At 37.7% G+C, this 12,500-nt stretch overlaps 1 protein-coding gene across 1 annotated transcript in view; it reads left to right on the top strand.

Moving 5' to 3' along the window:
* Positions 1 to 12,500, top strand: part of LOC114458529 (carcinoembryonic antigen-related cell adhesion molecule 5) — a 21,899-nt gene that overhangs the window by 4,006 nt on the left and 5,393 nt on the right. The window contains exons 3-7 of the mRNA XM_028440943.1: positions 6,012 to 6,175; positions 10,365 to 10,491; positions 11,083 to 11,361; positions 11,456 to 11,734; positions 11,827 to 12,081. Of these exons, the coding sequence (XP_028296744.1) occupies positions 6,012 to 6,175; positions 10,365 to 10,491; positions 11,083 to 11,361; positions 11,456 to 11,734; positions 11,827 to 12,081 (1,104 nt within the window). The remainder of the gene's footprint in view (positions 1 to 6,011; positions 6,176 to 10,364; positions 10,492 to 11,082; positions 11,362 to 11,455; positions 11,735 to 11,826; positions 12,082 to 12,500) is intronic.

The following is a 12,500-nucleotide window of genomic DNA, read 5'->3' as shown; positions in this document are numbered from 1 at the left end:
TCTGAATTTAATTCATGGGTTGAAACAATGTAGATGATAAGTTGGTTATGTTACTGTTAACTAGGGTTAGGGTCATGTACAGTATTTCTGAAAAATAATAAAACAGAATACATGTAACCTGTTGTTATGATTTGCTGTTATTTAAAAACAGTTACATCTTTTTTTTATAATTATATAAAATTAATGACCTGTTATTTCAGCCACTGCTTGTTGCAGAAAAACTTAATATTGTCACTAAAACATTAAAATATTTAGTAAATATATCTTGAGTCATTGTCAATCTTTACTTCATACAAAGCTACGGTACGCGAGTGAAGTCAACTATTCATCAGCATGTATGTCTATACTGTAACACCTAACCCCACCTTACCCCGGTTCATGACGCTTCAATTCCACCTCTGTCTCTTTAAGAAACTCTAAGGTTGTCTGACACACACACCCATGAAGCCATACAGACACTCATGGATGTTGTTTACCTCTGCTGCTGCTGCTGCTCCTGCTGCTGCTGCTGCTGCTGCTGCTGCTGCTGCTGCTGCTGCTGCTGCTGCTGGCTCTATAGTCCAGAGTAGGGATCACATAGTTTTTTAGTGTATTTATGAATCCACTAATAATAAGCTGTAGTTTTCATCTGAAAAGTGTCTGGAACAAACATAGCGGATGTTTTTAGGACGAGGGACGCTTCCAAAGATAAACTCCAACCATTGTTGACCATGTGTTTCATCCTAAAGAAAGATGTTTTCTTCACATCCAAAAACACATTTTCTCGCTGAAAGCATTTTTACAAACTAAAGACAGACGCTGATAGGATGAGCAGAGTAGACCAATCAACACACAGTTATCTATCAGCTGTTTGCTGTGACTGCAGCTGATTTGACGGAGCTGGTAGCGGGGGGGGCAAGTTTTATTCACATTTTAATTTCATATAAAGTATTTAAAGTAAGTAAATTAAAAGCTAAATCTGAGGAGGCGGGTGGTGTGGGCTGAACTAAGGAAGAGAACATAGGAGGGGGAGGGGGCTCGTCCCCAAGGCAGGAGATTTAAAGATGACTCAAAAATACATGAATCAATCTGAGAAACACTGGAGGTCTGTTTTTCAGGAGGGAACGACACTAACATGATATAAAGTTTATCAGAGGCTGTATATCCTCCACCACATACTCTGCCACCAGTCTTCTCACTTCTCTTGGTTCTAGTCACATGGCAGACAGAGAGAAACCTCATTTCTGCTGCTTTGTGTGACTCTTTTCTACACTTTCGTCCTCTGCTCTCTTTCTCTACGCCTCCATCTCTCTCTGTCAACGTGTTAGCGTAGCATCGCTACAGGTGTTTCTTCAACTTACTGCTGAAGTTTTTCACCTCTCAGGTTAAAATGTGTTGTAACGCGCGTTACTGAGTTTTGTAACATGTATAATATTACTGAAATGTTATAGTAATGCGTTACATTACTGCTTTACAGCAAAAAGTAATACATTACTGTAATTGCATTACTTTTGTAACTCATTACTTTCAACACTACTTATTAGACATAGATCTACTAATAGGGACATTTAGAAGGTTTTATACACGTTTATAAAAACAGCAGAGGATCCTTTAAAGCGTCACTTAGCAACCACGCCCATCAGCAGAGGAAATAAGATAGTTTTTCTTTGTGTGAGGAAGTCGTTAGGTTTTATCTTTTAACCGTGAAGTAAACATTCAATACTGAGATAAAGCCCACAGTTCAGCTAACAGGCGTTTCTGTGGGCGAAAAGGGCGTGTCCTGCCTGCATGCTATGCTATGCTAGCAGGCTGTTAGCTTTCATTCAGCCAAAAAGACTCTTCACTCATCTGTTAGAATGTCTGTAAAATGTTCTTAGATTAGAACATAATATTAGTTTATTGTCTTAGTATTAGTGCTACAGCTTTAAGCTAGCTCATGTGCTATCTGAAATCAAAGCTGACCTCGTGTTTACATGTTTAATCAGTTTAAAGTTACCAACAAGTTCAAAAGCTCAATTATGTCCTTTTTCTCTCACCGATGAGATTAAATGTTCATGTTTGACATTTTCCCCTGTGTGACCTTTAGTTTGGTCTGTTAAATCAGATACATTTCTTTTTATTTTGATGATAAGTGATGAGTTGATTATAAAATATGTTGCCAGACTCAGTTAAAGTAAATAAAGCAATTTTTGAAAATATATAAAATAAAGACATTTAAATAAAGCAGCTCTGAATGGTTCAAACCAGTTAAATCCACTGAATTAAAATCATTTTAAATTTAAAACAGAGATTATCCAACACTAAAACAAGGTTAGAGCCATTTCATTGTTTAGATTTTAAACTTCCTGAAATCGTACCAAACATGATCAAAAGGTTTAATGGAGTCAAATACTGTTATTTGTTTAATATTTATGACCGTTCATGGGAGAATGTGGGCGTGTCCAGGAAGTGACTGAACCTGCACTAACCTTAGTGTTTGCTGTACATATGTTAGATATTAAACACACTGAAATCATGGTGTCAAAGTGATGCTTGGACTCTTATTGTGAAAGGCTGCAGTGTTTCCTGTGACGCTGAGGGACTGCTGTGAAAACGTTGCTAAACAGAGAGGATCACTGAGAACGAGTCGGGCCGGTCGGGTCACTGCTGAACGGGTTTGGTCTGCAAAGCCCCGCCCCTTTCAGCCAATCAGCTGCCAGTGTGAAACTAAAGCCACCAATCAGCTGCCCTTTCACTGTGTGAGCTCATGAACAGTGAAGGAAGCTTTTATTTTGGAGGGATTGGCCCTGAGTGTCTCCAGTGGGTGTGAATGAGCGGATATATTAAAAGTTCACCATTTAAAAACAATTAACTCTAGTCTTTTATTGTGAAATTAGGCTTTGTGTAGTTAATTGGTCTCTTCCTTGATAAAGAAAGTGATGTGATTAAATAGTAAAAGTATGTCATTGAGTCTGAGCTGTTTGTTTGGAGTATCTCAGTAGTCTGTTAGCTTTCTGCTAGCTGTTAGCACCAGGTTAGCCATGTAAACTGAAGCGGTGAGTGATATTCTTGCTCTTCCTGATTCTTTGCATTAAAGGATCCTCAAATATTTTTACAAATCTGTCCTAAAACCTTCTAAATGTCCTTATTAATAGATCTATGTCTAACAAAGCACATTATTACACACCATATTCATTTTATTAACTTTTAAAAATAGGATTACTTTGCAGTTTTACAGCCTGTGTTCCTCCATCTTGAAATCATGTGATTGATGATGTCACACGGCCCCACTGCCTGTAAACATCCATTGTTTTCTATTGGAGTGAAACATTCAGCCTGATTTATAGATCTTTTAGTAGATTTATACATAATTGTCAATGGTAGGCGATATATCGATATTTTGATTTATATTGATATATTTTTTAAGTTCACAATGGGCAGTAATAATACATAAATAAATGATAGTTAATTATGATAATTAAAAAACTGTACAGCACTTCAGTCAGCTGAAGTTGTTTTTAAAATGTGCATTAATGCACATAGAGTTTTATAAATGTTGATATTGTTCTCTACACTATGTTAATAAAGGTGTGACATTAGACATGTGGCTTTAATGACTGACCTTATTTTAAGGGTTTGTCTCTGAAAAAATAAACTAACAGGTACGTTATGATATAATAGTTAAAGGAACCCCAATAACATCACAGAGAAAACATCATTATATATTGATTATTGCCATTCTGGTTTGATTGTATGAATCAAAGCATCTCAAGGCAAGGGCAAAATAATCAGATATTTACAGTAAAGGTGTAACAATACATGTATTTGTATTAAACGTTTGGGTACAGGACGTTGGGTTCAGGTACAGGGTTGTGCACAGGTGAGTTTACTTCCACCTGCAGCTACATGTGCAGCCCGTGTACGTCATGGCTAACGCTAGCTAGAAACCAGAGCTGGAGGCCCCTCCCCCTGTCGCTAAAGTCTCCTGCTTAGGAACACTTCAGCTTCAGGTGAAATACTGTAACGGAGAAACGTCACCACCTGAGTGTGAACATCACTGTGATAAAAAGAAAACGTCTTTAATGTAAACACAGCTGACTCAGCATTTAAACAGCCTCTCCTAATCATTCAGATCTGATCAAAACTGTAACAACTGTCATCAGAGTTTTTATATCAGCAGATAAAAGCTGTTAATAAGCTGTGAAGAGATGATTTTGTTATAATTTATGTAGTTTTTGTTTGAGAATATTATTATTACCAGGCAGCTCTTTACAACAGTATAGTATTTTTAACTTTATTTTCATATTCTCTATAATGTTAAATACATTGTTGTTTACTAAAGTTTTGAATAAACAACAAGCAAATTTATGTTTTGCATTTTGTTCCAAACTGTACTGAAAATGAACCGAACCATGACCTCAAAACCGAGGTACGTATCGAACCGTGATTTTTGTGTATTGTTACAGCCCTAATTGATAGTATAAAATTCACTGTTATATGATGTCTTTGTATGAAGGGCATTGAAGGTGCCACAGCGCAGGCGGTGCAACTTGGCGAAGGCAGCGCAGCAAACGCAGCGCAGCAAACGCAGCGCAGCGTGTGGCTATATTTTTGTCTTCTTTTTCAATAGTTTGTTAAGTTGAGGTTTTGTTTATTCAGACGAGGTTTTTCTCTTCAAAAGAACCATTAAAGGAGGTCAGTAGAACTCCTCTGATGAAGACTGGCAGGAGACAAAAAAAATCGTGAAAAACATTGTCTGAATAAATGAAACCTCAACTTAAATAGATCCTCCACTGTTTTTACAAATGTGGCCTAAAACCTGTGAAATGTACTTATTAGAAGATCTATGTCTAACAAAACACAGGTTTTTTTACAATACATGTTTTGTTTTATTTGAAGGGTTAATATAAATGAAAAACTTTGTTGTGCTTTTGATGAAAAACAAATGCTACTAGGATGTTTAAAAAATGTCAGAATATTCAATAAACATTTACTTTCTTTAAAAAACATGTCTAAATATTTATTTATTCTAGGCTATTTATGCACTATTAAAAAATAATAAAGGACTAAACCAAATTCGATATTCGATATTTGATATTTGGCCAAACATTTATATTTTGTTCAGCTTCGGCCTCAAATTTTCATTTCGGTGCATTTCTAATAAAAATCTACTAAATGATCTATAAATCAGGCTGAACGTTTCACTCCAATAGAAAACAATGGATGTTTTCAGACAGTGGGGCCGTGTGACATCATCAATCACATGATTTCAAGATGGAGGAACACAGGCTGTAAAACTGTAAAATAGTCCTATTTTAAAAGGAAATAAAATGAATATGGTGAACATGAATGTGTTTATTAGACATAGATCTACTGATAAGGACATTTAGAAGGTTTTAAGACAAACTTGTAAAAACAGGAGCATCTTTTAAGGCATGAAACCATGTAAATCCAGCAGAGCTTGTGATGATATCTCAGAACTTTCCCACATGATGATAATGATGCTGCAGGGCTTTAAAAAGCCTGATGTGATCTAGAAATGAGACGATATCTCAATATGGCAATATATCCTGAAATTTTTTTGCACGATTGATTATCGATATGCTCACGCTAAGTATCGATTTTTTTAATATATATATTTTAAAAACATTTTCTGCTTTTTCACTAAAATGTGCAGGTACGTCTTCACAGAAATGTTGTCACTATTTGTTGAAGGAACCAATATTTTATTGACTGTAATATTTCACTGTAATGATGTCACTGGTAATAAAGACCATATTTATTGTTTACATAAAGCACTGTTATAGATATTGATTAGTTTCCATTGGTATGTTGACACTTACTTACAGAAATATTGCACTAAAATAGTGTCACTGTTCATAGGACACTTTTTATATTTATTGTCTTTCAGATATAAAATAAAATGTTTATTTTTTCACAGATTATCGTAGATTGATTTCTGACCAATATATTGATCACTGTGTCGTCATATCATGAGATAATCAACTGACGTGTGTGTGTGTGTGTGTGTGTGTGTGTGTGTGTGTGTTCAGAGCCGGTGTCTGACGTCCTGATAAAGTCCAGTGTTCCTGAAGCCGTAGAACTCAACGACACAGTGACCCTCACCTGTTCTGCTAAAGGATCGTTCCTTAAGTTCACCTGGATCAATGGATCAGTGCCTTTGAAGGTGGACGGCAGGAGGATCACTGCCAAAGAGGTGAGTTTACAGGTTCTCTCTAACCTGTAACCATCAGAGACAGAGGAAACTATGGTGTTTACATCTGTAGGCTTTAGTGTCTCACATGTTGAGATATTTCAGGCCATAATCCTCACATGTAGATTCTAAAGTCACATGTTAGTCACGTCTGTTGTTGTTTTCTTACATTTTGTCGTTCTGTCTTCCAAAGGTTTACAAACACACACACACAATAGACACACTGTTTTAACACAACCCTAAAGCCACAATGCGGAGGCTGGACTGTCATGTGACTAGGTCGACCAATCACGTCCTCCTTCAGTCCCATCCAGTACCAGATCTGTATATATAGAGAGAGTTGCAACAACAGAATCGAAAATCCTTCACGTCACATGATTCATGAAGACGCGTTTGTTCCCAGAAGTTAGTGGTGGACCGTTCAAATCTATTGATTCCTAGTGATTTTCAGTCATTTGTCATCAATAACTGCATTGATTTACAATATTTATACAGTACACCATCGTATGTATGTGTATATACAATATATGTTTATGTCGTAGTTTTTTTTCTAAAGTAAATGAGTTTTAAAGGTTAGTGTAAACAGCTCTTTTACCTGCTTTTTAATGTAGTTAAAGCCAACATTCATTTGGTTCAAAACTGTGTTAATATGTATTATATACAGGATTTTTTGCTTTGAATTTTCTTTAATGTTCTTAAACTTGTATGAAGTTCAATCACATGCCAATGTTTATTAACATACTAATAGCCATATAACTTTTACACATACAACCTTCTATTTAGAATGTGTTTAAAAGATCATACTAGTTTATTTTCTTCCATTTCAGTAATCCCATGGTAATTAAGGGCCTATGTAATCTTAATTATTTAGTGTAATCTTTGACTTTAGATCTATACAGGTTCTGGTCATGTAATTAGAATATTATGAAAAAGTTGATTTATTTCAGTAATTCCATGCTAAATGTCCTTTGATCAGAGAACATCACTTTGGACCACTCAGCAGCAGTCCAGTCTTTTTTGTCTTTAGCCCAGACGAGACGCTTCTGACGCTGTCTCTAGTTCAGTGTCTTGACACCAGGAATGCTACAGCTGAAACCATGTCTTACATACGTCTGTACGTGGTGGTTCTTGAAGCTCTGACTCCAGCTACAGTCACTCTTTGTGAATCTCCTCCACATGTTTGAATGGGTTTAGTTTCACAATCCTCTCCAGGGGGCGTGGCTATCACTATTGTTTGTAGACTTTTTTCTACCACATCTTTTCCTTCCCTTCACCTCTCAATGAATGTGTTTGGACTCTGTGAACATCCAGCCTCTTTAGCCATGACCTTTGTGTCTGGTCCTCCTTGTTCAAGGTGTCAGTGGACGTCTTTGGAAAACTGTCAGGTCAGCAGTTTTCTCCATGATTGTGTAGACCTACAGAACTAGACTGGAGAACATCTAAAGGCCTTTGTAGAACACCAGGTGTCTTTAATATTAAACCTCTCCATAATATTCTAATTTTATGAGATATTTAATTTAGGGTTTTCATTAGTTGTCAGTTATAATCATCAACATTAAAATAAATAAACATTTGAAATATGTCAGTCTGTGTGAAATAAATGTATACATTATATAAGTTTCACTTTTTGAATGGAATTACTGAAATAAATCAACTTTTTAATGATATTCTAATTATATGACCAGCACCTGTATATATTTCAGTTACCTTTATAGATATAACACTATATATACATGAATACATAACATTTACTAATTCAGAATAACTTCACTGTCTACTTTTTGTTTTGCTAAAGGCAGAAATATATATTTAGCTGCATGTGCAGAAATCTGGAAAAAGGTGTCATTAAAAAACAAACCACGTCCTGACAGGACACATTGAAAACATATTTATTATCAGTGACGTACAGTGACCACTAGGGTTGGGTAGGCACGTTTCAAATTCAGACCACCAATGACAATTTCATACGTTTCTGCTGACAAGTGTTAATTCAATTCAATTTTATTTGTATACAGAAATTTACAACAAAGTCATCTCAATGTGCTCATCATAATATAAAATTTATAATAAGAAAAAAAGAATTAAACATAAGCAATTATTAATATAGCCTCCATACTCTCCCAACAAGATATATCTCATGACACGGCAGCACATCTGTTCCAGAGAATGTTCTGGAAAAGATGCTTTGATGCTTTGATGTTGTGTTAGACCATCCTAATGTTTTTGATGTTTTGTTATACTTCATGTCTGTTTGATGGACTTCAAAATGTCACAGTCACTCTCCGTGGTGCTGAAGTGTGTAAGCCACGCTGTTGTGGGCATGTGTATGTTATAAAATTATGTTATCATGAGCTTTATTATTTGGGTTTAAAAAGCCTGGTCATCTGCCCCGCCCCCGGCCCGGCTCTGATTTAGTCCGCTAGAGCTAGTAACATCATGTTTTATAATGCAAGTATATTTCATAAATAAATCAAAATTCAAAAAGTAAATTAAACTAATTACCTGCATAAAAAACAAATGTAAAAGTACAGCAGTCAAAAAATACAGGAATCAAACACTTTGTTTACAATCTGTGCCAAAAAGCTTAAGAAAACAAAAAAGTAAATAAATGTTTTATTAAAAGTCCATTTCACATGCTGACGTAAATCATTATGTTTGTATTTTAGTTCCACGTTACATTTTGTTCTTGGTCGCACCTAATTATATTTATTGTAGATGAAGAAAGAGTTTTTTAAAAAGATTGGCATAAAATTGTCTCCATTCTCTACCACACACTGTGAGAAGCACTGCTCTACTAACAGGCCTGTCTCTCCTTAAATGTACAAATGTTTCTTTACAATTGTAAATCTGTAGCATATGATTTATTTATTATGAAGTTTTATAAATTTGAACTTTAGAAAAGAAGAAGAAGAATGTATGTATGCATGGGGTGCTGGCCCCGCCCATATGTCAATTTTTATCTCATTGTCTGCCAAAGATGTCTAAAAGCGTTAGTTGTGTTTTTTGGCTGGGGTTGCTAGGAGACAGTGTGACAGTGTGGCTCTCCTGTGAATATCTAATTTGTACCATGATGTAATGACCAACTGGTGACCTGTAGGTGGCAGCAGAGCACAGCTCACGGCAGCTCACACACTAGACCAGAGCATGTGTGGAACTAAGTAGACTATTGAGAGTGTGGTGATGGTGAGAGAAAACAATTAAAAGAATGAGGCAAACGGTGAGACTCGGTATGTCTGGGAGGAGGAGGAAGTTGTGTGTGTGGAGAATGACGGGGGAGAGACTTGGAGGAACGCCAACAATATAGTAAGAAATCCATTTAACTTTGTCATAGATAGTAAAATAATAATGTTTCCATCAAAAGCCTGGTCTCAGTGTTGTTTTAATAGTTTTATAGAAGGAAACAATGACGAGGTGTCACTAAAGCAAAAAAAAAATAGCTTCAAAGTCACTAATAGATTTTTTCAGAAAAAGCCGTTTTTCTCAGCTTTTTGTCACAAACTGGTGATTTGTGTAAAACTTTCCTCTATTCAACTGATGATTACGGAGGAATGAAACAAGATTATTTTTCTGATGAAACTAGACATTATAATCTTTCAGAATCAGATTTCAGATCGTCATAGTAAAAAATATCGGTGGGTCTTTAAAAATCAGTGAAAATCATCTAAAACGCCTGGTACTGAGGGGTTGGCAGTGAATGAGTTAAAAGCCCATGTGGCCCCTGGGCCAAAATGTTTGCCCCCCCTGCCTTCATCTATGATATATAGGGATAATCCACTAACGCTGATAATAATCATAACATCCAAAATGATTATTTAAATGTCTTATCGTTCAAACTGTCTAATCAGCTCTAGCTCCATTGGCTACAAGAGTAAACTCATCACTTCCTGGAACTATTGAGGCTCCATGAGCCGCCATTGCTGTAAAACAGTGAATGGAGTTGTTGCAACTCTCTCTCTCTCTCTATACGACTCTGATCCAGCCCTAGAAGATAAATGTAGAACTCTCAGATCTGTGGAAACACCTTCTCATTTCATCCACCTGTGTGTAAGCCAAACGTTACTAATAAATCACACTGACAAATAGTCTCCAGATATAATGATGACCAGTTGAAGTGTTGCACCCTCCTTTAGCTGAGTTTACTAACTAATGCTAACTAACACTAACTAATGCTAACTGATTTGTGCTGTTGTAGGAGGAGCTTAAAAGCGTGCTGACCATCTACAATGTGCTCCGCTCAGACCTGATTGGTCCAATCTTCTGCTCTGCTGCCAACAAGCTGGAGACGGAGAAGAGCGCCCCCTTCAACCTCACAGTCCACTGTGGGTACTGCACAAAATACACACATACTGTGAAAATACACACTGTTCTCAATCACAATGTGATGCATTACGTTTGATCTGATTGGTCGGCTATGATGTGATGCATTTGATTGTTGTCTGGTTATTTCTTTTTTTGTAGTTTCACAATGTCTGTTGATCATTTTAAAACAAATAATAATAATTTACTAGAAGAAATGTAGCTAATTACTTCTAAAAACACTTTACTTTTAAGCTAATTAAAACGTACTAAAGTACAAGTAAAATTAATGATTTAGAAATATACTCTAAAGTACACACACACACACACACACACACACACACACACACACACACACACACACACACACACACACCTTTATACAATTGTAACATCATTTATTCATCCATTGGTGAGTGTAATCCAATCACATGACCCTTCATTCACCACACAGCACCAGGACCAACCCTAGTGTGTGTCCCACTGCAGGTCAGGTATATAACTATCTACAATAGATCTGTTCCTGTCCTTAGTTACAGATGTATGTATAATAGATCTGTTCCTGTCCTTAGTTACAGATGTATGTATAATAGATCTGTTCCTGTCCTCCACAGATGGACCTGATGAGGTGAAGATCAGTCCGTCCAAACCAGCTCAGTACATCAGAGCGCACTCAGACTTCAACCTGACGTGCTCGGCCGTGTCGAGCCCCGCCCCCTCCTTCCTGTGGTTCTACAACGAGGAGCAGGTGAAGACTGAGGGCCGCATCCTGTCACTGAACATCATCGAGAAGCTGGGCTACGGCAAGAAGGAGGGACAATACACCTGCTCTGCTAGCAACGATAAGACTAAACGCAGCGTCCGCTCAGCGCCGGTTACCTTTGGAATCATGGGTCTGTGTAGTTCTTCTAAATGTTGTAGTTCTTCTCATGTCAGAGGTCAGGATCTACAGTATGACATCATATCCTGTTCCTGTCTCTCTCTCAGAGCCCATTTCAGGTGCTAAACTCGTGGGTCCGACCTCCGTGCTCATCGCTGGGAACAGCTCAGCTAACCTGAGCTGCTCGGCGGAGAGCGGCGCCGTAAAGACGAGAGCGTGGCTAAAGAACGGTAAACCTCTGAGCGCCGGAGGCCGCGTCACCTTCTCTGGTGACATGAGCTCGGTTGCTGTGGCGCCCGTGCAGAAGGAGGACAATGGGAAGTACACGTGTCAGCTGATCAACCCGGTGAACACGGAGCAGGCCGTGTTCAACATGGTGGTCCACTGTGAGTGTCGGCGCCGCAGCTTGAGCACCAGTATAAGGTTCACTGAGAAATCCAGCTGCTGGACTAATCACTGACTGATCTCTTCCTCTCAGACGGGCCTGAGACCCCGGTGGTAGAGGGCCGTGATGCTGTGGAGGTGGAGGACCTGGTCACACTCGTATGCTCCGCCCTCTCCAGCCCACCGGCCAATTACACGTGGAAGTTCAATGGGACGCTGACCAAAGAGCAGAGCAACACGTTCACCATTGATAGGGCCGTCTACAGCGACAGTGGAACGTACACGTGTGAAGCTAGCAATGCTATCACTGGGAAGAAGAGCGCTAGCACACACACGCTGTCTGTTAAAGGTACACACACACACACCCAGCCCTGTGTTTGTTTGTGTGTGTGTGTATTAAAGTGTATCTGGAGTGGAAATGTAAATAACAAAAAATGTGTTTAACGTATTACTAATAAACTAAATATGTGCACCTTTTTATAAAAAACACTTTTTAGATTGATTTCATACCTTAGATCATAAACTATAGAGTCGCCATTTTGGACAGGATGTGACACACATGTTCTGTTGGTCTACAGTTTCTGAACAATGGTGGAGTGTAAAGCCAATGGTTGCTATGACAACAACAGAAACATTTATTTAGTGTCTCTGAGCCAAATAACGACACTAAGTCAAAGTTATCCAGACTGGTACCGGATACACACTTAAAACGTTTACGTTCACATTACATTGGCTAAGCTAATGAGCTAAACTATTGTGCTAAGCTAA

The sequence above is a fragment of the Gouania willdenowi genome, unplaced genomic scaffold (assembly GCF_900634775.1).
Source record: "Gouania willdenowi unplaced genomic scaffold, fGouWil2.1 scaffold_120_arrow_ctg1, whole genome shotgun sequence".
Classification (NCBI taxonomy): Eukaryota; Metazoa; Chordata; class Actinopteri; order Blenniiformes; family Gobiesocidae; genus Gouania; species Gouania willdenowi.
Note: the sequence above shows the minus strand (reverse complement) of the source record. Positions and strands in the feature narration are given on the sequence as shown.